General features: G+C 37.3%; 3 protein-coding genes across 3 annotated transcripts; all 3 read right to left on the bottom strand.

Annotated features, from left to right (window-relative positions):
* Positions 1-12900: 12900 nt before the first annotated feature.
* LOC18013522 (protein RALF-like 26) lies at positions 12901-13131 on the bottom strand. Its single transcript, XM_006418591.2, has one exon. The coding sequence runs from the start codon at positions 13129-13131 to the stop codon at positions 12901-12903; it is 231 nt and encodes a 76-aa protein (XP_006418654.1).
* A 2459-nt stretch (positions 13132-15590) lies between these two features.
* On the bottom strand, positions 15591-16005 carry LOC18014136 (protein RALF-like 26). Its single transcript, XM_024153923.1, is given in 2 exon segments — positions 15591-15916; positions 15919-16005. Coding segments are annotated over 2 exon segments (231 nt in total). The 3' UTR covers positions 15591-15772.
* A 2141-nt stretch (positions 16006-18146) lies between these two features.
* Positions 18147-20104, bottom strand: LOC18014135 (cytochrome P450 82G1). Its single transcript, XM_006418589.2, has 3 exons — positions 19164-20104; positions 18775-18994; positions 18147-18696 (listed from the first exon to the last, which is right to left on the bottom strand). The coding sequence occupies exons 1-3, from the start codon at positions 20085-20087 to the stop codon at positions 18293-18295; spliced, it is 1548 nt and encodes a 515-aa protein (XP_006418652.1). The 5' UTR covers positions 20088-20104; the 3' UTR covers positions 18147-18292.
* Positions 20105-22272: the final 2168 nt, after the last annotated feature.

The following is a 22272-nucleotide window of genomic DNA, read 5'->3' as shown; positions in this document are numbered from 1 at the left end:
TTTTTGTGTGTTTCAGAGCTTTAATGCGACGTTCCTGAAATCGAAGGATACGTTTTGTTGAGTGAGCGGAGACACGACGAGGGCATGCGGCCGATGACGTGGCGATTTATTTTTCTGATCTGATCACCGAATCAGATTATGACACGTGTGGTTGATGGTGTTTTATTTTGGTATTAAATCTGGAAATAAAGTTATGTATTTGACTATTTGATTGCCCGTTTTGTAAGATTATTCATTATTATTGGAATAACTTAGAGGCCAAAATCAGAAAATGAAAATTTAAAATCAGAATCGTGGACCATGAAAAATGTTTAAGTTTTGTTTTCTTCCTAATTTGGATACTCAGATTGAATTTCCTAAATTGCTTTTTTTTTTTAACATCAACTAATTATATAATTAAATAAGTTGGATATTGTATTTTTTTCTGTTTTCATTTTAAATCTGTGAACATCAATATATAGAAAACTATCTATTGAAACAGAAAATTAAATAAACTAAAATTTTTTTATTGGATAACTAGAAAGTTCTGGATAGATAGGCCTTTTATATTTGTATATATCATAACAACCTTTTGGATTACATCAATATACTTTTTAATCAAGCTATCAAATTAAAAATTAGTTTTCAAGTTCATGTAATCTATGATGTTTTACGATTCAGCTTTTTGTTCACAGAAACTAAACTCAAATAGATTTATCTATAATCTAATTTATGATTTGGCTTAAATTCAAATTCACTCAATATTTATAAAAAAAAATTTGATTAGTATCATAAATATTTAATATGATTTTAGTTATTTCAATTCAGAGTGTAATTCGAAAAAGCGATCTATGTATATTTTTAACTTCTATGTTGCGTTCACTATATTTCATTATAAGTGTGGTTTTTAGATTTTTTTAATGAGAAAATGGTCATTTAAATCCTCAACTTTCAAATTCGGCCAATTTAATCACGCCTGGACTGTTTAAATCTTCAACTTTTGTTGACTTTTATTTAAATCATGTACATTATTTGACTCGGCCAAATTAAGTCCAACGTCAACTTCATTAATGGACTAGTTTAACAGGGTCAAATCCTCGTTTAGTCTTCCGTTAAATCAAAACGACGCATTTCCTCAAATCCTAAAAATCCCCAAATCAAATGCCTTTGAACGCTAACTTCTAAAATCGATTTCCCCCAAAATAGAAATCGATTTCTCTCTGTCAATCGATTATTCCATCAAAGATAGAAATCGATTCTTCCTGGTCGATTCTTGTCTGTTTTCATATTCCAATGAATTCGACTTTTGAACAATGTGGTGCCGTGAACCGTGGATTGCCTTCGAAGTGTGTTTTTGGATTAGATATAATGATCTTGACTTCGAAGACACAAGACAATCCAGATAGACCTTTCTACCGTTGCGTAAGAAACAAAAGAGTTAAGCCTTTGTTCAGTTGATAGCTGTTTATGTCTTTATACAAAAAGATTATCAATTGATATCAAAAAAAAAAATTATAGCCATCATACTTGTTTATGCAATAAGGACATTTGTTTAACTGGGTTGAGGATGCTGTGTTTGAAGAGGTAGAAGAGCAGTTACTTAAACTAGGAAACATTGAAAGTGAGCTTAGCAATGCCAAGTCCGATGTTGAGGAGCTGAAGGCTTCGATTGAAGTATTGAAGGAAGATATGGGATGGATCAAAACGGAAACCCATAAATGGAAAACAATGAGCACATTTTGTTTTGTGTGTCTTTGCCTCATGACCATTGTCATTCTTTACGTGGTGGTTGTTAAGGCTAAGGAAACAAAATTTGTTTCTAGTTACTAGTGTAAGGAGAATGGTTTTTTTTTTTTTAACTCAAAAACAACTTCATTGCACTAAGGATTACATATTTGTTACACTGTAATCATTCTCAACATAAGATTTGATCCAAAAGGGCAGAAGAGAATATAACTTAGGGACATAATTCAAAAAAGAAAGAGCATCATTTGCTATTCTGTCTGCAACGATATTTCCTTCCCAAGGAGAATGGTTTATGTAAGTTCTATGTGTGCCTCTGTATGAGTTTCTCTTTGTTTTCTGACTTTGTGAAAGTATTCCATAACTTTTTCCTTTGTTTGAAAATGTGTTCAATCTGATTTTGATTGAATATCTTAGATTCTACATTTACAAAGTACACATGTTTAGTGATTCAATAAAGAACATGATTCTTATGATTGTCAAAGAGAAGAAAAACCTGTTCACCAAATAGATTGTAAAAGATAAAACATGATTGTCAAAGAGAAAACATAATTGTCAAAAAACAAAAGATGATTGTCAATGACCAACATTGTTCAGAATCCGATACCAAAAACTAACAAAAGGTTCAAAACTATTATCTGATACATAAGATAACCAAAACAACAAAGTGATCCGATACATTTAAAAACTTAAAAACCAGGTTCACAAACTAGAGATCACCACCTTGTCCCTGCGAACACCTAAACCAACGTGCCCAACCTTGAGATGCTTGAGCCCCTGTTTGTGATCCGTGAGACTCGGTTTAGGAGCCATGAGCTTGTTCTTAGGAGCCTTGAGCTTCTCTGGGAACCATGAGCTTCTGGTTGGGAACCATGAGCTTGACTTTGTGAACCATGAGCTTGTATTTGTGAACCCTGAACTTGTCTCTGATACTCGTGAGCTTGTCTCTGTGATGTTTTTGGTGCTTGTGGAGCTTGTGAAACTCTTGGTGCTTGTGAAACTTGTTAAGGTCTTTGTGCTTGTGAAGCTCTTGGTTCTGAAGCGCCTTCAAATGATGCTTCCTGATTCACATCGAAAACATAAATGAGAAGAGGAAATTCATCAATCAAATTGGATTCCACAATTGAAAAAACTCACAAACCTGATATTTTCTTGGTCGATCCCTTGGTTTTTTTAGAGGAGGTTCAACCCTTGGATCTTGACATCCTTGCTTGTTGTGTCCATCCTGCAAACAGTTGGAACAGGTTATCGCCCATAATGCATGTGACAGCTTCGTTGTAGTTGAGGAAGATGCAGCCTCATATCTTTCCCTCTTCCTTGCATTATTGTTTAGCCTGCCATGGTTGCCTTTTCTCCAAGGTGGCGGTAAGACAGGCAACCTTTCCAATCTAAGCCACAATTTCATGCCTTGAACAGGTCTGATACCTTCCATATATGTTTCCTTCCACATTTGTTTTGTGTAAAAGTCATGCACAAAGTCTTCAACCTTTCATTTCTTTGCTATTATAACACATGCAGCATGAACACAAGGTATTCCAATCATCTGTCACTTCCTGCAGCCACACGTATATGTATTCATATCCATATAATTCAACCTCATGGAGGTCATTCCTAGACATGTGTCTGATGCAATGTTGCGACCTTGCAATTATTTTTCTATCTCTGCATGACCTCTCTTGGTAAATCTTGTCTTCAACCTATCCGCAAGAATATCTCTCTCCTCATTACGGATCATACATTGTCAACTGATGTCTTCTAACAAATCCAACAAAAGTTTTTTCCTTGCTTGGCGACTGGTTTGTTAAATGACTCACTCAGATTGTTCGAAATGTCATTACAATAAGAACCTATCCTGAAGTAAGCCCTAGACCATGTTTGAGGATTAGTTTTTAGAAGACAAGCAGCATGAGGATTGTACCTTGTCAATGCTTCCATATGTTCAGTAAATTCTCCCATGGTGTAGCTGCAGGCTATCTTCCAAAACAGACTTTGGAGCTCTCTATCATGTCTGTCTTTCTTCCAATTATCCATCATGTGTCTAACACACTGCCTATGTTCAGCTTCTGGAAGAATATTCTTCACAGCATTGACAAGACCCTGCAAATCATACAAAAAAGCTTCAAATAAGTTACCATTGTCTAATTTGACATAACAAGGGGACAAAAAAGCATAAAACTATATCCTCTTCTTATCTGATATGATTGCAACACTTCTTCCATCACCAAGATTCAGACTTCGAGAGAGTTGCTCAACAAACCATGCCCAGTTCGGATCATTCTCCACTTCGACTACTGCCCATGCAATTGGGACAATTCTATTATCTGCATCTCTTCCCACAGCAGCCAAAAGATGGCTTTTTATATCCCATGTCAAAAATGCACCATCCAATCCAATGATCGATCTACATGTAGCTTTCTAAGACTCTCGTTGTGAGTGAAAACAAACATAACACCTAAAAACCTTTGCTTGCTACCAATTGTCGGCCCTGGAATAGTCTCAATCTCAAACTTGGTATGGTCATTCGATCTAAAAACTTCTGCTTGGTAATCCCATACGCGTGTGAAATGAGCTTCATGACTAGCTTTTATTTCCTTCATCACTTTTGTTTTTGCCTTAGCACATTGGTCTTCAGATACAACCAAAATTATATACATTTTTGATGTCATCAGCCATCTCTTGTTTAGTCAGCTTTGGATTTACTCTTAATCTTTCCGAGTATAGCCAGAAAATTGTTGATACCTTCAACATCTTAATGTAACCCGATCTCAAACAACAATGCTTATTTATGAACACCTTAATCTGCATCTTATTTTTTCTCTTCTCATAAGAACAATACACTCTCCATGGAAAGCCAACTTCAGTATCAAAGCACTTCGCACCAACTTTCATATAATTTGATTTGTAGATTGTGATGTCATATCGAGTTTTGAGTGACTACCTTAACACTGCAATCTTGAAATCCTCTAGAGTGTTGAAAGTTTTTCTCAATGCTAGTAGTTCCTCAGGTTCTTTGCGATCTCTCAGCCTTTGCATTTGTTCTGCCTGCTCATCGTCGTCTTCCTTGGAATCAGATGACAAGAGATCGGGGATCTTATCATCATCCCATATATTTTCTCCACTATCTGCATCACTCCTAGCTTCTAAATCTCTCGCTGCCTCTCCAAAATATTATACTAAATCTTGGCATTGTTTTCTGGTATAGCTTCTTCATCTTCTCCTTCTTCTTCTCCTTTTACTCCTGCTGCGTTTTCATCTCCTTTTTCACCAGCAACTTCATCAGAAATCTCATTGAAATCCTCATCACCAACAACCTCGCAATCATCACCAGATAGAACCTCACGTTCAGGCTCATCATCATTGCCCATATCAATTTTGGGATTTTTTCGTCGCGATGATAAACTCTTCTTTTGTTTTGTTTACGACATCATAAGATAGAAACAGGCAAATTCCCAAGAGTTTGAGAGTGTTTGATTTGGGGATTCGATTTGGGAATTTCTGGTAAAATTTGTGAAATTAGGGTTTGAGAGTGTTTTGATTTGGTGATTTCTGGTGAAGGTGCACGATGTCGTTTTGTTTTAACTGAGGTCTAAACAAGGATTTGAACCCGTTAAACTGGTACTTTAATGAAGTTGACGTTGGATTTAATTTGACCGAGTCAAATAATATCCAAGATTTAAATAAAAGTCAACAATAAGTTGAGAATTTAAACAGTCCAAACGATAGTTAGTGATTAAATTGACCGAAATTTAAAAGTTGAGAATTTAAATGACTATTTTCCTTTTTTTTAATTGTTTCATAATAAGAGTATTTTTATATTTTCAGTGCAAATTTTGGCACAAATATCCTATTTATTTTTTCTTTCACAGAAATTAAAACCAAATAGATCTATTTATAATCCATCTAATTTTCGTTTGGTTATGATTTAACTTAAATTGAAATTATATTCACTCAAAATATCTAAAATATGATTTGATTAATATCATAAGTAAAATAGTAAGTAAAGTAGTAATGCTTTGTTTCCAGTCCACCTAAGCTTGTCAAAGGTCGTTTTCCCCTCGAATTTTGAAGACAAATAACCACAAGAAGAAGGTTCTTCTTTAGCCAGTTATAGCTAAGACTTAGAAAGATAGCTTAAAGCGGCAACAATCCATTGGCGTGTAGTCTCGGATATACTCAGGACCTGCAAAAGTTCAAGCCCTTGGCTCAAGACTGACTACGTGGTTTCCAATCAATCTTACTACAATATATCAAGCAAGCTGAAGACTCTCCCTCTGTGGGATGTGTATTTGTGTTACCTGCTGTTCGGAAGCTACTTAAAGTCTCTAGCATCAGTGCTAAGTTCTTATTCTTTCTCTCACTCCAACGAAATCTCTAAAACACAACCTTTCTCACTAACACTTCCTCGAGGATTCAAAAGATGGAAAACAACAAAAACCTTTCAATCAAGAGCCACGAAGAGGAAGAGGAAGAAATCATTGACTTACCTCATGTGGATAACTCCCAACTCATCACTCGCTTTAGCCGGAGTCTGGTTGGACGCATGTTCAACCAAGAAATGCGAAGCACAGAAGCTCTCATCGCGTTCATGCCTTGCCAAAATATCTAGGATGTGGAAGGTCGTGTACACGGAATTGAACTTGGTAACTCGCGGTTTTAATTCAACTTCGACGCCGAAGCTGATCTGCAGAGAGTCCTAACGAAGAGAATTTGTCATTTCAATCGGTGGTCCTTCTCCCTGGAGCGTTGGATCCCACATGCTGGGGATTTCTTCCCTAATAACATGATCTTTTGGGTAACAATCTCTGGAGTTCCTACCCATTTTTGGATGGAAGAGAACTTCAGAGCAATTGGAGATCGACTTGGAGATGTGAAATCTGTGGATGCTCGAACTGCTCGGATCCAAATCTCTCTGAATGCTGATGAACCGCTGCGTTTCACGGCAAGCAGTCGCCTGCAATCCGGCGAAGTGGTTCGGATAGAGTCGAAGTACAAAAAGCTTGATAGATGGTGTCTCACCTGCAGACACATTTCACATGATGAAAGATCATGTACTCTTCTCACTGATGAACAAAGAAGAGAAAAGATGAAGGAAAGAGAGGTGGAAAGGAACTTAGCCCAATCATCAAGAGAAGATCTGTCGAGAGACAGGGATATCCTGCAGATGAGAAGACAAGCCGAACAAATTTCTTTACCTCTCCGTGACAGACTCGCTCCTCCTCCTCCTAATGAGGAAAACCACAAAGTCTATCAGGTCCCCAAGGGTGGAAGCTATGACCTGCAAAAGGAAAAAAAAGGGACTCTGGAATCTGAAGAGAAGTGGACTGCAGACAGAAGACCCGAAAGTGTTTGGAACCGTATTGAGCCAAACTCTGGTTATCGTGCAGAAGCCAGACGAGTTGAAAGGAGATATGAACCTGAAGAAGGTAACCATCCTATAACAAGAGCTGAGACAAGAGACACAGAACCTGTCTATCGCAAAAGAAGATACGAAAAATCCTTTGCGGCAAGCAAAAACAATCTGGGAAAAAACAAACAAAAAGCCATACTCGGAAAAGACCATCGATCCGCTAAGCCCCCTTTGGCGAAACACACCTCAAAACCGGCTAAATCATATGACTCTCAGAGAACCATCTCTGACCCTCCCCTCAAAGACAAACAAGGTTTCTCCTCCCCTGATCACACCCGTAGTCGTCCGTTCCATCTCTCCCTTCTCAGCAAGTCAACAACTCTGGGAAAAGTGAAGAATTCTGAGATTGGCGAGTCGTCTGAAGCTGGAAGCTCAGCAAAGAAAGCTCTCACCTTTGAACCTGCAAATTCAGAAGACCTGAAGTCTAATGTGGCTCCTTTTCTGTCAAACCACGAAAGAACTCTTCCTCCCTTGGAACCACTTACCTACAAAAACTGGTATGAGCAGACACTTGAGGAGGAAGTAGAAGAAACAAACCAAATAACGGAAGACCCCCGAAATGAATCCCTCGAGGCTCCGATGGAAGAGTTGATGGAGACAGGCGGCAAGCTGATGAACAACGCCCAAGCTGTGGAAGACGATTTTCTGGAGGGTGTGCTCATGGAGAATCCAACCAATTTCGCTAATTCTGACACAATTGAAGGTATTGCAGATAAAGATGAATGGATGAATGACGATGACCTTTTCGATGAAGGAGAACTCGATGAACTCTTCAAGGATGCTGATATCCCCGCGAAAGATCAAAATGAGGGAGAACAAGAGATGATCAAAGACCTTGAGATGACCGAAGATCTAGTGCTGTCTGTGGCGGATCCATTAGACTTCCCCGTTGCTTCGTGGTTGAGAAGCCCCAAAAAGACAGATGCTGGTGAGGAATCAGCGTCGGAAGCTGAGAAAAAAAACAGGACGACCGGAAGAAGAAACCGGCGTTGAGATCGCCTGCGGCTCGCGGGTTATCGCTGAAGAAGAGAAACTTTCCTCTGGGCCGAGTTTCTCCAAAGGCAAATGGAAAAGGAAAAGGCCCAAAGTCGAACCCAGGCCCAAATGACGAAAAGAAAAAGAAGCCCAAGGGAGATAAGAGCTCCAAGGCCCAGAAACAAAAGCAAGGTCTTTCTACGGGGGGGGGGGGATGAGTCCCAGAAACCGGCCAAACCTTAAACATGAATGTGATAGGCTGGAATCTTCAGGGGGAGGGAGCCGATCTGACGAAGGAACATCTAGAAGAATTGCACTTTTGTTTTTCCCCTCGTTTTTTTTATTTTTAACAGAAACTAAAAACAATCGGTCTTTTATGCAAGATATGCAAATGTATTTTGGCTATGACCATGTTTGTACCGTGGAACCGAGAGGTCGAAACGGCGGTCTAGCTCTTTTTTATATGGATAAACTTTTGGTTTCTATTTCTTGTTCGGATGAGTATTTGATAGATGTAGTAACCTCTCTAGACGGACATAAAATCTTTATGACATTCGTCTATGGAGATCCGGTTGTAGAAAACGAGAGCATGTCTGGGAACGGCTCACACGGATAGTTTATGATAGGAGACTTTAATGATATAACCGGAAACCATGAAAAACGGGGGGCGAAGGATATCAGAACTTTTGTTCATTCCCTTTCAAACTATGTTGCATAATTGTGGCATGCTAGATTTTCCATATAAAGGCGTTCTGGAAAAGTCAAGTGCCGTCTAGATAGAGCCCTAGAAAATGAAGAATTCCAATCTAAACTTCCCTACACTTCAGTGGAATACCTCAAATTATGGGGCTCGGATCACCGTCCAGTTCTAGCAATGTTTCGAGATGATAATCAACGGAGGAAGAAATCATTTAGATTTGATAAAAGATGGCTGGGAAAGCCAAGTTTATAAGAGGCGGTTATCTCTGGATGGGGCTCTTTTGATGAAATCTTGCGTCGTGATTTCCACCAAAAAATAACTTTCCTGTCGTAAGAGTATTTGTACTTGGAAGAAATCTCTCCCAACAAAATCGGAGAAGATGATATAGGAATTAAAGAACCAACTGGATGCAGCGCAAGATGACGAGAACACAACGACAGAAGAGATAGAAGATATCAGGAGGAAACTTTGCTCAGCGCTTCGTGAGGAAGAAACCTATTGGCAACAAAAGAGCCGAGAGCGATGAGACAATGATGGTGATAAGAACACCAAATTCTTCTATGCTCTTACTTAACAAAGGAGAAGCCGGAACCGAATCATTTCCTTAAAGGATAATAATGGGAATTTGGTGGAGAATGCGAAAGATATTGAAAGGGTGGCTTCCCAATACTTTCAAGATCTGTTCACTTCGTCTCAGCCCACAGAACCAGAAAATGCGCTCCGTTTTATCACTGAGAAAGTTACAACTACTTCTAATCAGATCCTGCTAAGGGACCCTTCGGAAGCAGAAATTAAGGAAGCCCACTTTGATATATATATCCGGATAAAGCCCCTGGATCAGACGGGATGACAAGTAAATTTTATCAAAAATTCTGGCAGGATTTTTGCCATGATATAGTTAAATTGGTAAAAGACTTCTTCGTCTCGGGAGTCTTTGATCCTCGACTAAATCAAACAAATATATGCCTTATTCCCAAAAAAGAGAAGCCGAGAGCAATGGTGGAATTCCGCCCGATTGGTCTTTGTAATGTAAGCTACAAAACTATATATAAGCTTACGTGTAAAAGACTAAAAAAGACACTACCAAATTTAATCACGGCAACTCAATCGGTCTTCATGGCCAGGCGTCTTATAACAGACAATATTCTGTTGGCACAAGAAAATTTTCATATCCTCCGTACCAACTCTGTTTGTAGAAAAGACTTGCCATCAAGACAGACATGAGTAAAGCATACGATCGAGTGGAATGGAGCTTCCTCGAAGCCCTCCTGCTCAAACTAGGATTCTCTGAGAGATGGGTCAGACTCTTGATGTTCTGTATTTATTTCCTCGGTATCATACCAAGTCCTCATAAATGGAGAGCCGAAGGGAAAAATCATCCCTTCAAGAGGATTGCGGTAAGGAGATCCCCTCTCCCCATTCCTCTTTATTCTGTGTACCGAGGCTCTCATCTCACTTCTCAATGGAGCAGAGGGGGAGGAACGTACTTCTGGGCTGAAAGTAGCCCAACCGAGCACTCCGGTTTCACACCTTCTATTTGCGGATGGCAGCCTTTTCTTCTGTAGAGCGGATGTTCAGCAGGGAGCCGAGATCTTCAGGATCATTAATACATATGGATCGGCTTCTGGACAACAACTCAACCTGGGTAAATCTTCCATCATGTTCGGGAACAGAGTAGAATCACATTTAAAGCAAGGTATCAAGAATGCCATTGGAATATCATCGGAGGGCGGCATGGAAATATATCTGGATCTCCCAGAACAAATTTGTGGATCAAAGAAGAAATTATTCTCTTATGTCCATGACCGCCTAACTAACCGAGATAACAATTGATCTGCAAGACTTTTTTCCAAAGGTGGAAAAGAAATACAAATAAAATCGGTCGCTCAAGCTGTTCATACGTACGTCATGTCATGCTTTCTATTATCAAAAGACGTGACCGATAAACTGCAAAGTGCCATTGCTAACTTCTGGTGGAGCTCAAAGCAGAATAGCAGCGGGATTCACTGGATTGCTTGGGACAAAATTTGCATCCCTCAGGATATGGGAGGACTAGGATTTAGAGACTTACAAGACTTTAACTTAGCTCTTCTAACAAAACATCTATGGTGCCTTATCCAGTACCCGTCATCTCTCTTGGCTCGTGTCTTAAGAGGTAGATATTATAGACACCTCTGGAGGACAGAAACGTCTACTCACCATCATATGGGTGGAGGAGTATAATGGCCGCAAAACCATTCCTAAAAATGGGCTTGAGGAAGACTATTGGATCGGGCCTGAGCACGAGAATTTGAAGCGAACTTTGGATCCCGGATATTAGAGCTCGACCACCAAGAGCTGCCCCGCAGATCGGATTTCAAGACCCGGGAACATTTGTATACTCGTTTATCCGTCAAGATACGAACAATGAAACTATCCCCTACTTAGAGATTTTTACCATCTTGAGGATGTTTCTCTCATTCTTGGGTTGAGACCCAGCGAAACCTGTACTTTGGATAGATATGCTAATTGGCACCATTCCAAATTGGGACTTTATTCGGTTAAGTCAGGTTATGATCTGATTCGAAGGACAAGGATCAAACGGGAAGCTCTTGCGATGAGGGAACCGAGCATCACAGCCCTTCAATGACATGTTTGGAAAGTTTGTACACCTGGAAAGATGAAACATTTTATGTGGCAATCCTTATCAGGGTGCGTTGCTATATGTCAGAATCTCACATACCGACACATGGGTTCGGACAAACGCTGCCCCCGATGTGGGGATCCTGAGGAGTCCATAAACTATCTCCTGTTTTTATGTCCCCCAGCTTTACAAGTCTGGGCGTTATCGGACTTTTCGTCCCTTCCGGGTCTCTTCCCGAGTACATCTATTTATCAAAATATGAGGTTCCTCTTTTGAAAAAAAAAGAGACAGGCATGACAGATCCACAAAAGGATATCTATCCTTGGATCCTATGGTATATTTGGAAAGTAAGGAACGAGAAAACATTCAAAAGAAGAGATACTTCCCCGGAAGACACTTTGTCCCACGCAAAAGTGGAAGCTGAAAGTTGGAGATCTGCAAACCAACCTGAAGACGTTGACGACGGGAACGGAGTGGCGGTGGCCCCCCCCTCCGACATTACTACCTGAGGAACCGCAGATCCCGATATGCCGTACTGATGCCTCCTGGATCAATCACGGACATGTTAGTGGCATTGTGTGGAGCCTTGAAAATGGCAGAGGAAATGAAATTTTTGGAATCCAGAGATGCCGTCGAAGCCTGTCGGTTCTTCACGCCGAGATGGAATGCCTCCTATGGGCTATGTCAAGATTGAGAGAAAGAGAAATTTTATCAGTGCACTTCCATACTGATTGTTCGGATCTTGTGAGCATGTCTGAATCTCCAACAAATTGGCTGTCTTTCGGGACATATCGCGAATGCTTCTCTGAGTTCGCCCTATCTCATATTCCAAGATGTCGAAATATCCGGGCAGATAGTCTTGCAAAAGAAGCTCGAGCTAGAGGAGTTATTTTTTTCCAAATTGATCATAACGAGCCGCTCAATGATGGTCTTCAGACCAACTCTATGATGGGCTAAATATGATTGAAATAGTTGGGTAGAGGGAAAAAAAAATAATATCATAAGTATTTAATATGATCATTGTTATTTTAAATCAGAGTGTAATTCGGTAATACAATATATGTATAATTTTAATTTTTATGTTGTACTCACCCTGTTTCGTTATAAGTGTGGTTTTGGAATTTTTTTTAATTGTTTTCATAATAAGGATCTTTTTATATTTTCAATGCACACAAATACATGATTTAACATCATTTAGAAGAATTTCAAAAATCATAATATATTTTAAAGATATCATTGAATTTCACAAACAAATAAAAATAATTTATACCACTAAATACATGAACTGCATTCGAAATAACAAAAAAAAACTGTTCATATATACAACACCATGTATTTATACGAATATGTATATCAATTGGATCCTATCAATTGCTTGGTTTCATACAAAAATTAAAAAAAAAAAGTCAAAATGTTGGTCGAAGCTGTATTATATATAGAAGAAGGATCAATGTAAAAAACGTCATGCGAGGTTTATGGGCTACGTTTGCACCGGTTATAATAACTGCAACCACGACGATAACTGTTAACAGGGACACGAGGCTTATTCTGAGAACCATGAGGATGGCATCCTGCTGGAGGATTAGGGCCAAGACACGGGTTAATCACGCCTGGATTTAAATACTTTCGGCCTTTGGCAGCTTCTGATTGCCCCACAATCATAGAGACACAAATCACCAACATCAATATCATCCATGCCTTCATGTTTTCTGTTCTTAGGAATATGATCAATCCTTCTTCTGTATGCTTTTTGTTTTGTTTGTGAAATAGGTGAAAAGTTGGTATTTATAGAGAGATTAGAGCTAACACTAAATTTAGCTTATTTATATTGGATAACCCATTATCTAAACCAAAGATGTTAATATATATATATATATATACATATACATACATATATATAGTTTGGATAATATTTCGAGGTTGTTTTTAGTTTTAATTCGATTCCTTGATTTGTTTCAAAGATCAAATCAAAATGAGGAGGAAAAGAGTTTACTAAAGATGCATTCAAAATTTGAACTCTTGATTTTTTTTTTTTTTAAACGTAAGTTTAGAGTAAATTTTTGAGATGACATACAATAAAATATGTATATTTAATAAAATGGAAAAAAAGAAAAAATTAAGAAAATGGTTTTGAGAGTACTATGCTGAGTACTTAGTGTTCGATGGTAATTACCATATTTTGTAAACACATCATATTGACGAATAATCAGGCAAGACGCTCCTTCATGGAGATGCATGCCCCATAACTTTCCTCATTTTCCCATTAAAAGTATTTCCAATACGAGTTACAAAATATGGTTTACTTAGAAAACATATAAAATATAGAAAACTCATAATACTATCTCATAACATAATAAAAACGAAAAATGAAAATAAAAATCATCTATTCAGGTTGGAGATTTAAAAATTCAGTTTGAAGAAAAAGAAGAAGAACTCAAACAAGTGAAACATAAACTTGAAGAAACCAAAAGGTGTCAAAATGCTAAACAATGGCACATCAAAGCTTGCTCATCTCTTGAAGAGTTGGGCATCAGCCTCAAGGTCTTTGATATAAAAGCAATGATTCATCATCTAAAACTGTGTTTGTTTCAGGTAGAAGATAAAAGTGCAATGGTAAAAAATTTCACAAAAATCAGAAACGTTTTTCTATAACTCTCCACCCCATATATCAACAACATTCGGTGAGATAGGTCACATCAGACCTCGTCCTTTTACATATATTCGGTGTTACATGTCGAGAAATTACAAACAAGAATGAGTAGAGAAATGTGATCTCTATAGTGGTAGTATTCTTTTTGAATGATAATTTCCTTACGGCTGATTTAGTTGCTATATTTTTATTAGAGATTTTGCTTATTTGTTCTTGGTTATACCCTCTAGTTTATTAACCAACTTGTTTAATAAAAAATATGATAACCAATAAACCAAATCATTCAGCGTAACATTTTTGCAATAATAAAAATTAGGCTTATCAAACAAAAGAACCTAAACACGTTATATAGCAAATGGCTTTTTAGATTATACGAAACACAACTCTGGAAATAGTAATTAAGGCATTTTCTACGAGAATTTCCCGATATTTGAACTTCTCTATTAGGCTTAAACCCAATATCCAATTTTCTATTAATATGATATTGTCCATTTTACACTTAAGTGATAAAACTTATATGAATTTGTTTTTCGGCTCCTTTTATCACACCCTTCTCAGTTCCTCAATCAACACTCCTTTCTAGCACACTGCTTTGGTATGACCTGTGGTAAAGGCCCCAAGCATGATACACTAACAATATCGATCGCCTGACTTTCTGCACCTCCAAGACTGACTTTCGATATAGGCACCAACATCTCAATCGCAAGGTCACCTTAAGGGTTCTTTCTCCCACACTAAACAGACAGTCCACACCCACTTGTCTAAATCCACCTTTTTCAGAAAATTGCTCTAATGCCAATTGTTGTTGGACTTTTCAAATCCATGTTCAATTCCTTATTAGTATGATATTATTCGCTTTGGGCCCAATTGGCAAAACCCGCAAGAATTTATTTTTTTTCTTATTTCTAAAAGGTTTCATATTAATTATTTTTGGACATAATTTATATACTAGACCATCTTGGTCTAAATTTCCGATATGAGATTTGAACTAATATCCCAACACTCACAAATACACCAAACTTATACAATCAGGTGGTTAAACCTAGTCTTACAATTGACTAAGTATTGAGCAGAGACCAACTAAGCGTTGAACTAGTGGTGAGCAGAGTTACATATGAGTAAGCCACTGGAATAATTCGACAGGTACTCTGAGAGGTCGATCTCATGATAAATGCTTTGGAGTTTTTTTCTTTCTGTATTAATATTGTACTGTGCATATTTTGGCTTGAGGAGCTAGCCTAATTCTATATCAACCACAACTGTTCAAGCAAAGATTTTGTTTTTATCTTGAGGTTGTACAATGACAAAATTTATCATATGGGTTGATACAATGTCGTGCCTAGCTTTTAAGGGCCTTAAGGAGAAATTAAAGAACGAGGCCTCGTACTTATTTTATTCTAAATATAAATGTATTAAAAGAACCATTTTGATGAAGAAACGTCAAACTTATTTTATAGTAAAAAAATATCGATATTATGACATAAACCATATTTAGGATTTTCAGTTTTGAGACAAATCAGAAATTGTCATATATACAACACCATGTATTTACACAATTGTGTATATCAATTACCTTTTTATATATCAATTACTTTGTTTCATACATATTAATATGAAACAAAAAAAAAATGTTAGTAGTTGTCGTATCATATAGAAAAATGATCAATGTAAAGGAAAAGGAACGTCATGTGAGGTTCATGTAGCACGTTTGCACCGGTTAATTATAGTGCAACCACGACGATATTTGTGAACAGGGACACGAGGCTTATGATGAGAACCATGAGGATGACATCCCGCTGGAGGATTAGGACGAAGGCATGGGTTAATCACACGGCTGGATTTAAATACTTACGGCCTTTGGTAGCCTCTGATTGCCCCACAATCATAGATACACAAATCACCAACATCAATATCATCCATGCCTTCATGTTTTCTATCCTCAGGGAATATGGTTGATCCTTTTTCTGTATGTTTTGTTTTTGTGAATTAGGTGAAAAGTGGGTTTTTATAGAGAGAGATTAGAGCAAACAATAAATTTAGCTTATCTATATTTGGAAAATAGAATTTTTGGGTGATTTTCTAAAGTTGTTTTTGGTTGTGATTTGACTCCTTGATTTGCTTTTGAATTAGGAATGAAGTAGTTTACAAAAGATGTATTCAAAATTTGAACTCTAAAAAAAGAGCTAGTCTGCCTATAAATTTAAAGAATGAAAATTAAGTATAGTGAAAAATCTGATAAATTAACTCGAAACAAACCAATATCATCTAGAAGATTGGAGAAAGCATGGCATCCTATGGAAATTGGAAATTGAAACGTAACCAATTCAACTTTGTCTGTTTTCAAAGTTTGACAGTTTATCATTCGTATGAAAATATTCTACATAGTCTATGTATATAGTAAGTGTAGTAATGCTTCTATCTCCTTGTGAAAAGGCGATAAACTACTACAAAGATTGTTTAGTTATAAGAGAGTCTGGCAAACTTTAAAATTCTCCAAGAAGAAAACTTAAAGCTCTCGCGAAAGTAAATATTGACCAGAGACCAACTAAGTGTTGAACTAGTGGTAAACAGAGTTATACATATGAGTGAGCCACTGAAATAACTCGACAGATAAAAGATGAAAAAACTTCGCACTACAAAAAAAGCTCGATTTCCTACCGAAAATTGTTGTCAGAAAATTGTAAAATATTGGCTTTTTTTAGCAATTGGTCAATTGAGATGTTAGAAACTTGACTGATTTTTAACCAAATTTCTATGTTTTATCTACCTAATTTTTACGTTTTATTTACAGGTATTAATTGGTAGAAAAGTTGTTAGAATTTTTTAAAGAATTTTCTACCATTCTAATAGTTAATTTGGTCCCACTTATTTTCTACCAATTTCAGACAAAAATTTTTATATAGATTATCAAACCGTTTTCTAACTTTTTTTTGTAAGAAATTTCCAATTAATATCTTACCATTTTTCTAATTCGTCATAATTTCATAGGAATTTGCTAAAAAAAATTTCTACCAATATTTCGTAAGAATTTTCGTAGAAAATCGAGGTTTCTTTTTTAGTGTCAAAATGCATAATAAATGTTTTGGAATTTTTTCTTTTTACAGTACTGTGCATATTATGGTACGTGGAGCCTAATCCTAGATCAACCACAAGTGTTCAAGCAAAAACTTTGTTGTTATCTTGAGGCTATACCAACTACAAAGCTTTTCAGATAGGTCGATAATCAGATTTTGTTGGTTAGATCGTCTTTTGCAAGTAGGACACAAGAACATGCATGGTATACCATGTTATCTTTGTTGTACATCTTGATTTACGGTATAAACTAGGAGTTAGTTGTAAATCTAAAATTGAATTGAACCATACGGAAATGCTTAAACCAAAACAAAATATACACCATTAGTTATATTCTCTTACTCCCAAACTGAAATCGCAACAGATTTTAGTATAACTGAACCATACTTTATTGGATAAACCAAAATTTATGGAAATTTCATCATGACAGAAATTTAGTATTTTACTTACTAAAAGCCAAACTGGAAACTGCGTCAAACCAAATCGAATTACAAATGGTTTTGTTTGGTTTAGTATTTATAAAATAAAACTAAAAATCTAAAATAAAACCAGCTAAAACAAAATTATTAATTAAAAGGGTGTTGCTTGTTTATGTATTTTTAATTTATTTGTGTATATAATTTAAAAATTCTTTTAAAATACAGTGATTTAAAGTCTAATATGTGAATTTTAATGATATATATAAATCCATAAGTTGGTAAATCCCTAGGATTGATTAATATATTATTTGAATTAGTAATTATAAATCATAGAACCAATAATATAAGATTTGAACATCGAATTTAAAATCATAAGCAATAACACTAAATTCGGTTTGGATTTTCAAATCTAATAAAATATACAAATTAACAACCCACAATGAGTATTTCTTACATAAAATTAGTTATTATGTAATAGGAAAACCATTACTGTTTAGTCGTTTTCAGTTCTCGATTATTTGAAAAAGATATTATATGGATTCAATTCGTCAAAGAATTGTGTGGATGAAAGTGGAATATATTTTTTGAGTGGGGATTGAGAACCATATGTCTCTCCTCTTTCTTTCCAGATCATTATTCAAACCATCGATGCTCTACATATATATATATTGCATCGAAAAGGCATGATCTCGAGAAAGCTAGATAATTATCGATACACAATGGTTTAGAGTAAACGGTACAACTCGGGGTCGAGCCGAGGCATAACCAAGACTTCAACCGCCTTGATCTTTGGCAAGGCTAAACCGGGCCCTTCAGCCATATCCAGCTGTTCACTAGTCACTTTGCGCAACTCAAATCCCTGAATCAACCGAGCCAACGCGAAATGAACAACTCTTAGGCCAAGATTCATCCCTGGACACGACCTTCTTCCCGAACTGAACGGAATATACTCGAAGTTGCTCTTTTGACACTGTGATTTCTCCTCCATGAACCTCTCAGGCTTGAAGGTTTTGGGGTCAGGCCACATCTTCGGATCCCTATGAAGTTTCCAGATGTTAATGAGCAAGCGTGTGCCTTTCTCAACACGGTATCCTCCAAGATTACAAGCTTCACTCGCTTCGCGGATTCCTGATCATCCATCATTTTGTATTAAGCATATAGGTTTACAAGATTAGCAGAAACAGATAAGATTCTTTGCTTAGTGACCTGTAAGAGGAGCTGGTGGGTAAAGCCGGTGAGTTTCCTTAACAATAGCTTGTAGGTACTTGAGGTTTTGTAAGTCGGATTCTTCAACCCATCTACTTTTCCCTACACTATTGTCAATCTCTTCTTGTGCTGATTTTAAAGCGGTCGGATTATTTAGAAGCAGTGACACCGCCCATGTCAGAGTGATGGATGTGCTGTCTGATCCTGTTAATGTAAGAACCTACAACAAGAAACAAAACATTCATGTTGGTTCCACTATTACATGATAATCTACAAAACCAATTGGTAAAGAACGGTTATAAATAATCAGTACTACAACATTTTGTCGATGTGAGATATCCTAAGATTTATCCAAATTAATTTAACGAGGGTAGAGAAACTTTGCATACCAAAATAGTTGCCTTGATGATTACATCACGAACATGTCCACATATTACAACATTTTCTGGTAAGATGTCAAGCAATAGATCCATGATAGTCTTCTCTTGATGATCCTTGTCGTTTCTTGATCTTTTCTTGAGATGTTCTTGGAGCCACTTGGTGATGACCGAGTCAAGCTCCTTAAAAGTTTTCTTCATTTGAGAGATTTTCGCGAAATCCAACCATCCAAGCCATGGAATGACGTCACCTATCATGAAAACCGCAGCCAAGTACTCACTTTGGTTCATCGCTTCCTTATAACACCACTCTTCGCTCTTCACTTTGCCGAATCCAATCCTCTTACCAACCATCTTCGTAAGGATTATATTGAAGGTCAAAAACTCGAACAACATGTCGATCTTCACCATCGAAGTACCATCACTCCCTATGTATAGATGTTTAATAAACTCGTTTATTTCGGAGTAACGAATGTGGCCAAGCATCTCCATGCTTTGGTTCGAGAAGAGATGGACGGTGGAGATCTTACGTAACTCACGCCAATAGTCTCCGTATGGAGCCAGCGCGAGAATTGCATTGTTGTAGCCTACGTACCTACCAAAGGCTATATTGGGTCTAGTGGCTAGAACCAAGTCGTTGGTGGTGAAACAATCTTTGACGATCTCGGCGTCGCTGGCTACAACCAGCCTGTAAGACCCTAACTTGAGGGAGAAGATAGGACCAAGTTTGTCGGATATGGCAGCTAGTTTCTTGCAGACGAGTTCTCTACCGCGGAGAAGATGGAGGTGGCCAAATAGAGGCAAAGCTCCCAGTGGCTCGGGGATGGTTAAGCTGTCAACTTCACATTTACTCGGTTTCTTAAAAAATAAGTAACCGGCGATTACAATAACCAAAGAGAAGAGCGAAATTTGGAGAGTACTAAAGAGAAGAATCATGATGAATATTGTGTTTGAGGTATGAATATAGCTTTGTTTTACGCTTATATATAGTACACAAGCTAAGGTAAAATTTCACATGTATGGTATTATGAATAACATTAAAAATATGATTTAAGAATCACGTCCTCTTACATTTCAGACAAAATATAATCATAAGTTAGCGAGGTACAGAGTTTGCTAAATTGAACTATATTTTCAGCGAAAATGTCAGTCTTAGACGGAAAAAGGTAAAAACAACTAATTCACCATGTGATACGTACCGCTGGGGGCCTAGAGTCTGAAGATTGGCTAGCTATGGTCCTATGGAGCTTAGTGCTTGAGATAGGATCCAAAGAAACCATCAATTTTGTGGAGATTTGTTTAGGCCTAATACAAATTGAGCCATTAATACTATCAGAAAATATATTTTGAATTTTCGTTGATGACGACTATTGAGTGAAAGTCCATATTAACGTAAATCACACCATATATGACAATTGACAAGCAAAAGCGACATGAACATGCATGGTCCATTATTATCTTTATGTGGCCATCCTTAAATGTCGGAAGTTTCACATTTGAAATATTTTTCATAAATATCAATTTCGAGGCATATATATATATATATATATATATATGACGCATGAAACGTTTTGTTATGATGTTACGTAGTAGGACAGAGCATGCTATGTCTATGTTTCATTAGTCACCAACGTGAAACATGTGGTCTGATTCGAATGTGACCCCAACGAATGGAGTCGTACAGTGGATTTAAGAAACATTAATATATAAAGCAGCAATAAATCTTTAGGGTTTAAAACAAACTCTCTTTGTATTAATGTTGAGGAAAATAAACTCAAAATCTAAACTCCCAAATTTCATAAGTGAAACCACAACTTTGGTGACTATTTATATAGGGATGAATTAGCTAACTCCTAATCCTAATAGAAAAACAAATTCCTTTATTGTTTAGATAACTCCTAAAAATATTTCCTAATTAGTTTTGCCTCTTATCTCTTAACTAACTTAATAAAATATCATGGGCCTTAAGCTATTGAAGCTTACCCAACATTCACCCCTTTAAGCTTCAAGTTACTATCTGAGAGATCTTGAACTCCAATCAAACTCCTCATCTGCTTGAAGTTGTTTCTTGCAAGGGCTTTAGTTAGTATGTCTGCACATTGTTCTTCTCCAGGTACATGTTCAACTTCGATCTGGTTGTCCTCAACACATTCACGGATGAAATGGTATCGCTTGTGAATATGTTTACTTCGGCCATAGAACACTGGGTTCTTGGTCAGCTCAATGGCCGACTTATTATCAATGCGAATGATGGTCTTCTCTTGCTTCCATCCTGTAATTTCACTTAATAATTCCTGCAGCCATATTGCTTGTTTCGCAGCTTCTGTCGCAGCCATGAATTCAGCTTCACATGAAGACAAGGCCACCCTTTCTTGCTTTTGTGAACACCATGTTATAGGAGACTCACCAAAGTAAAACACATGACCTGTAGTACTCTTACCATCATCGAGATCAACATTATGCGAACTATCACTATAGCCTATAATCCTCCTTTCTCCACCTTTTGCAAATGCTAGATCAAAGTTCAACGTTCCTTGCAGGTATTTAACGCAATTCCATGTGATTCTCTCGGGTTTTGCATGTACCTGTTAAGTACTCCAACTGAGAAAGCAAGGTCAGGCCGAGTATGGATAAGGTACCTTAAGCAGCCAATTCTTCGACGGTAGATAGTGGCATCAATCTTGGGATCTTCTTCTTTTCCTTTGGAGAAAATCAAACCAAAGTCCATTGGTATGTGGGTAGGGTTGCAGTTGTCTAACCCTGCTTCTTTTAGAATCCTTCGAGCATAAGCCTCTTGTTTGATTTCTATTCCTTCTCTGTTTTGACTGACTTCCATGCCGAGATAATAAGTGAGCTTCCCTAGATCTGACATGTCAAAGTTTGAAGACATTCCAACCTTGAAATCTTCGATGATCTGCAATGTGTTCCCAGTCACAAAAAGATCATCTACGTACACAGCGACGATGAGCAGATTCTCCTGTTCTTCCTTCCTGTGTACCGAGCTCTATCTGATCAAGCTTTGTGTTCCAGGCTCGTGGGGCTTGTCTCAAGCCGTATAAGGCTTTTGAAAGTTTAAAAACTTTGTGCTCTTCTCCCTTCCTTTCAAAACCTTAAGGCTGAG

This window comes from Eutrema salsugineum, unplaced genomic scaffold, assembly GCF_000478725.1.
Source record: "Eutrema salsugineum unplaced genomic scaffold, Eutsalg1_0 scaffold_4, whole genome shotgun sequence".
NCBI lineage: Eukaryota > Viridiplantae > Streptophyta > Magnoliopsida > Brassicales > Brassicaceae > Eutrema > Eutrema salsugineum.
Note: the sequence above shows the minus strand (reverse complement) of the source record. Positions and strands in the feature narration are given on the sequence as shown.